The following is a 6,293-nucleotide window of genomic DNA, read 5'->3' on the forward strand; positions in this document are numbered from 1 at the left end:
GGAACACCCGAGAGTGGAACCTGGCAAATTGAAGCGTCTCGAATGACGCCACCATTTTCCCCAGGAGCTTGAGGCACCTCCATACTGACAAGCTCTGAGCTCTGAGAATCTCCTGCACTAGGGTGACCAGATCCCTGGCCTTTACCTCCGGGAGAAAAACCCGATGGAGATGGGTATCCAGTATGACTCCCAAGAATTGAAGCCTCTGTGATGGTACCAACTGAGATTTTTGTAAATTTAAAATCCAGCCGTGAGCCTGCAAAAAACTGATGGCCTCTGCCAAGTGACTTTGAAGCATGGCTGCTGACCCTGCTTTGAACAGGAGATCGTCCAAATAGGGTATTACCGTGATTCCTCTGAGCCTCAGCACCGCCGCCATCACTGACATTATCTTTGTGAATACCCTTGGCGCGGTCGCTAGCCCAAAGGGTAACGCCCGGAATTGTAAATGCAGGTCTCCTATAGCAAACCTCAACAGGGTCTGATGTTCCGGGTGAATGGGAACGTGCAGATATGCGTCCTGGACATCCATGGACTCAGGAGTACTGACCTTAAAGACTCCATTTTGAAATGGTCTACCCATAGATGGACATTTAAGGATTTCAAGTTTAGTATTGGTCTGAAAGACCAGTCTGGTTTGGGCACCAGGAACAGCGTGGAGTAAAAGCCTTTCTTCCACTCTGCCCTGGGAACCGGAATAACCACCCCTTTTTCCAAAAGGGAATGAGCCGCTCTCATAAGAGCTGTGCGAAGGAGCGCCTGTTTCGGCACGGGTGTGGGGATGAACCTCTTCGGAGGCAACCCTCTGAAAGGGATTTTGTAACCCTGGGTAATAATCTCTAAGACCCAGGAATCCTGGTCTAGAGAAGCCCATGTGTCCCTGAAACGTGAGACGCCCCCCCACCTTTATCACTGTCGGGCCTATCCCCTGACAGTCATGCGGAGGGTTTGTCCTCTCCTTTGGAGGCAGGCTTCTTATGGAAGGAGCCAAACTTGGACCTTTGAGTTTTGCCCCTAGAGCAGGGCTTGACAAATTTCTTTAAAATCTAGGAGCCAGGATGAAAGTGTAGGAGCCAGAAAAAGAGAGGGACAGTGCGTGCCAAAAATCCCCACACGCGTGCGAATGGATGTTTAGCATAAACAGCCATTCGCAGCTTGCATGCAGAGGAAATCATTCGATGGTTGCCAAACATCGAATGATTTCTACAGCTCTCGCTCTCTGGTGCCTCACATCTACGAGCACCCTGTGCAGGAAGCTGACAGTAGCTGGCGTCAGCTGCCCGCCCCCCGCACCACCAGACCATTTGCATGTGCTCTGCCACCCACCCGCACTGCTAGGAGCAAGCAGGGCAGCAAACAGGCATTTCGCCATGCCCGCTACAGGCATCTGCACATTCGCATATGCTAAAAGTGAAATCAGAATAACCCCTATCATACCATTCTTTAGTTCCTGCTAGCTATTTGTCAAATCAGTCAGGTGTGTAGCTAGCAATGGGGGGGACACAGTGGACTCACCAGACTAGCAGTTAGAGGCCTTGGAAGCATACAGTGGCAGCGGATAGCAGGCAGGAGGGCAGCACCCATCTCAAGGTGCAGCACCATCATAAGCAGCAGACAGGTGTCCTCTCCTGGCAGCCATGATCTAGCTGCTGTCACTGGGTGCTGACCAGCCAGCAGTCCCTGACCCACAGGAGACCATGCAGGGGATGGGAGGGCACAGCCTATGGGAAGGAACTGGAGAGTGGGTGGCAGCCGGCGCTAGCTCCCCCGGCTGGGAACTGTACATACTAGTTGAGGACTCAGTGAAGGATGAGGTGTAGGAAGCGGGAGACACAGCGTGAAGGCAGCACGGGGACCTGGCGTGTATGCCACGGGGATCCGGCGGCGGGTATCGGGTGCTCAGACCTCAGTTGCAGCGGAGATCTGGCAGCTGGTATAAGGTGCTCAGACCTCAGTGGGGACCGGAAGGAGCGCGGTGGAAACAAGTGTTCTGTGCACGCTGATTAGGCCACGCCCCCGCTGGCTCGAGTTTTGTACTAGCCGCGGCAGACCTGCTTTCCTACAGCCGGGTGAGTTTTCCACTGCTGTGCCCGGCTGTTACCGCAAGTGCGCCATGACCAGATTCTGCTTCCTCCCAAAAACAATCTGGTCGCCAGGAAGCAGAATCTGGTCGCCGTGGCGACCTGGCCCCCGGTGTTTGTCGAGCCCTGCCCTAGAGGCCTGAAACTTTCCCCTGAAAGACTGTCCTCGAAAGGACGCACCACCTCTAGGGGAGGGCCGAAAGGACGGCCTAAAAGCAGCGAATCTGGATGTCTGCTTTGCTGAGGGGGCCGGCAGAAATGTACTCTTGCCGCCCGTGGCTTGCTTTATAATTTCCTCTAGCTCAGAACCAAAAAGCAACTTTCCCTTGAAAGCTAACATTTCTAGGGCCTTCTTGGACTCATTGTCCGCTTCCCAGGCCTTAAGCCAGAGCACTCTCCTGGCATTAATAGAGACTGTGGACACTCTGGTCGCCATTTTAAGAGCTTCCTCCTCTGCTTCCACCGCATATTCTGCAGCAGCCTTAATCTTCTCTGCTATAAGCAAAGCACCAGGGTCAGCTTGCAGCATGGTGCATAATTCACCAGCCCACTCTATCATGGCCTTAGAGACCCAGGCTGAAGCAATAAGGGGGCGTAGGGTAAACCCCACCCCTTCAAAAATAGCCTTGAGGTTTCCCTCCAGCTTTTTATCCACAGAATCTTTAAAAGCTGCACCGCCCTGTACAGGCAATACCGTAGCTTTGGATAAACGTGCCACTGAAGCATCCACAACAGGCACCTTTTCCCAGAGGTCAGCATGAGACTCTGGCATGGGGTACAGACTAAGGAATCTCTTAGGCATCTGTAGCCTCTTATCCGGGGTTTTCCAAGCCCCTTCCAATAATTCCTGCAACCCCTCATCTGAAGGAAAAGTAACAGCCTCCTTCCGCTGTCGCTTGAAAACACCTTTAACAGGAGTCTTATCCTCCACAGACAGTTTTAAAGCCTGTTTCACAGCTACAATAAGATCCTCTATACCAGCAGCAGAGGTCTCTTCAAAATCATCACCCTGATCCCAGGGGGTGTCAGTATACGCTCCCTCCTCCTCATCTACCACAGTAGGCATAGCATAAGACCTTTTAGGGGTCCCTGCCACATCATCCATTTTGTCCAGTATTTCACTGAACCTGTTGATCCCCTTTGCAGTATCCTGCATCACCTGAATAAGCGCAGGATCTGCCTGGGTAAGAGGCAAGGAGCCAGAAGACTGCTGAGATGATGGCATAGGTCTCTGTGATTCTACCAACACATCACTCTGCCTGTCTAGAAGCTGCACCAAAGCGTTTACTGACCTGCCTAGGGCACTGGCCCACGCAGGTTCACTCTGCTCAGCCCTATGGGGTTCACTGCCCATGGGTCTCACATCAGCGCAAGTAATACATAAGCCCCCCCCTTGGCCATCTGCTCAGGGACAAACTTTTGTGTGCAAACATTGCACGCGCTCAGTGCACTAAGGGCTCCCTCCCCCAAAACCACAGCCTGATGCTCAGACATGATGTAAGTGATAAATGTATATCTATCAGAATACACAGTGCAAACAATGTACAAGCGTTTATACAGAGGCAATGCACCCAGTCACTTAGCTGTCTGTTGGTTTCAACTGCGGGGAAGCGATGCCCAGGAAATCCAAGTCACTCTGCCAGGATCAATTAGCCAGCTCAGCTCCGCTGCAAGCGTTCTGAAAGGCGCCAAAATCAGAGTGAAGGAAGAGACCACAAGTCCCTGCTGCTGCGGGGTCCGTGACCTTTTGGCGCCAACCACCCCCAGCCAGCCGCTCCTTAGGTAGGATTTCCTAGTTCCAGTGTCTCCCCCTCGAATGGGGACCACTTGGAACATGCCTGTCACAACGCTGCTGTCCTCTCAATCAGGAGCTCAGCGTGTAAGCTCCGCATAAAATGGCCGCCGCCATCACGGAGCGCCTGTCCCCCATGATCCCCACCTAAACGTGGAGCCGGTTTCAGGATGCTCCGGAGCCCAGGCAGCCTCTTAACACAGACAGCGTCTCCCCTGTGCACAGTGAGCTGACAGGACGCGATTCTTTCAGCTCCTGCTGCGCTATCAGTGTGAGGATTCACTATGAGAATCCTCACACTGTGCCTACCTAGCTAGGGTGAAAGTTAATAAAACAATAAAAATTCCCTAACTACTCTATTTCTTCGGCTGCTCCCGCAGCCCTTTAGAATAGCACCCACTCCAGTGGGCACCTAACACGAACTGAAGAGTCCAGGGATGCAGTAGGGGAGGAGCCTACCCTCTAAAGCTTTAGGATAGGTGCCTGGCTCCTTCGGACCCTCCTACATCCCAGTGTTGAGCTGTGTCACCAGGACCATTGAAAGAGAAATGTATGAATAACATAAACTGATTGGCTTTACACCCAGGGGTCCTTGCAGGGGTGATCTGGATTGGTGCTCCAGGACCAATTTAATTTATTTATATTTATTGTAATAAGTAAAACTAGTGATTGTGGCTTCGTTCCAATCCTAAAATTTGGTCCAACAGAAGTGAATCTGGTTTCTGACCAAATAACAACAATATTTTTTTCCCCTGAATTTCTAAATAATAAATATTTAGCCTTGTGGTGTAAAAACAAAATGTTTGGGAAAAACTGACAAACTGTATTGCGAGTCTGTGATACAAGGATTGTAGAACTGGGAGATACAGAAGACTGATGAAAAACGACAGTCTGCTGTGCTGTCCAAGGTCTAGATCCTAAACTTCAAGATCTCTATGAAAGGAATAAATATGCCCCAGCAATATATGACAAACTTCAGTAACTTGAGGATGCCATATAAAGTATTAGCATAGGCATACAATATATAGGGTAATATGCAAGACCTGGCCACCAGCGATAGAGCGGGGCAAGACGTGGGCACCAGCGATGGGCAATACGTGAACAACAGGGATGAGGGGGGGGCAATACGTGGACACCAGGGATGAGGGGGGCAATACCTGGACCCCAGGGATGAGGGGGGCAATACCTGGACCCCAGGGATGAGGGGGGCAATACGTGGACACCAGGGATGAGGGGGGCAATACGTGGACACCAGGGATGAGGGGGCAATACGTGGACACCAGGGATGAGGGGGGCAATACGTGGACACCAGGGATGAGGGGGGCAATACGTGGACACCAGGGATGAGGGGGGCAATACGTGGACACCAGGGATGAGGGGGGCAATACGTGGACACCAGGGATGAGGGGGGGCAATACGTGGACACCAGAAATGAGGGGGGCAATACGTGGACACCAGAGATGAGGGGGGCAATACGTGGACACCAGAGATGAGGGGGGCAATACGTGGACACCAGGGATGAGGGGGGCAATACGTGGACACCAGGAATGAGGGGGGCAATACGTGGACACCAGGAATGAGGGGGGCAATACGTGGACACCAGGGATGAGGGGGGCAATACGTGGACACCAGGGATGAGGGGGGCAATACGTGGACACCAGGGATAAGGGGGCAATACGTGGACACCAGGGATGAGGGGGGCAATACGTGGACACCAGGGATGAGGGGGGCAATACGTGGACACCAGGGATGAGGGGGGCAATACGTGGACACCAGGGAAGAGAGGAATACATATACACCAGGGACGAGGTGGTAATACATAGGCACCAGGGGAAAAGGAATAATACGTACTCACTGGTGATGAGTGCAGTAAGGGGGTGCTAGGTACGTGGATGCCATCAGAACGGCAGTAGCACGCATTATATAGGAGTCAGGGGACAACCTGTCTAAGGACGGTGGCACCGGGGAGATGAATGGACCGAAGAAGGAGCAGAGGCCAATCGCTCACACAAAGGAACACTATATCCACCGCCGTATACTTCCCTCACAGCCCGCCCCAGTGTTCCCCACACTCACCGAGCGCCGCCTCCATCCGGACACTCGCTGCCGCTGCCATGCTGGAGCCGCCATGGCTGCACGAAGTACCGGCCGGTACCTGGACCCGAAATACAGATCAATGAGCTACGCTGCTGGCTGGGATCACCGAGCAGCAGGCCGCGAGTCAACACACCGGTCATCCAGCAGGGGGCAGAAAGCAACGGCACAGGCACTGAGGGGCGGGACTACAGGCACCAATAGGTGGGCGGGGCTACCTGCGTGAGTACAGCGGCACCCGGGGAGTCTGGTGCCAACCTTAGAGGCGGGGCTACGCAAAGACAACATGTGGGCGGGGCTATCTGCGGCATTGGGGCAGCTGACGG

General features: G+C 53.1%; 1 protein-coding gene across 4 annotated transcripts in view; it reads right to left on the minus strand.

Annotated features, from left to right (window-relative positions):
- The window catches only part of PBRM1 (polybromo 1), a 104,722-nt gene extending 98,430 nt beyond the window's left edge, over positions 1–6,292 (minus strand). Inside the window, exon 1 of one of the 4 annotated variants that reach the window (XM_083156395.1) lies at positions 5,950–6,292. In XM_083156395.1, coding sequence (XP_083012521.1) covers positions 5,950–6,003 — 54 coding nt within the window. In that variant the 5' untranslated portion in view covers positions 6,004–6,292. The remainder of the gene's footprint in view (positions 1–5,949) is intronic. The other 3 variants (XM_083156396.1, XM_083156397.1, XM_083156398.1) reach the window with 3 other exon arrangements.
- Between the last annotated feature and the right edge of the window lies 1 nt (position 6,293).

This window comes from Crinia signifera, chromosome 8 (genome assembly GCF_055691185.1).
Source record: "Crinia signifera chromosome 8, ASM5569118v1, whole genome shotgun sequence".
In the NCBI taxonomy this organism is placed as follows: Eukaryota; Metazoa; Chordata; class Amphibia; order Anura; family Myobatrachidae; genus Crinia; species Crinia signifera.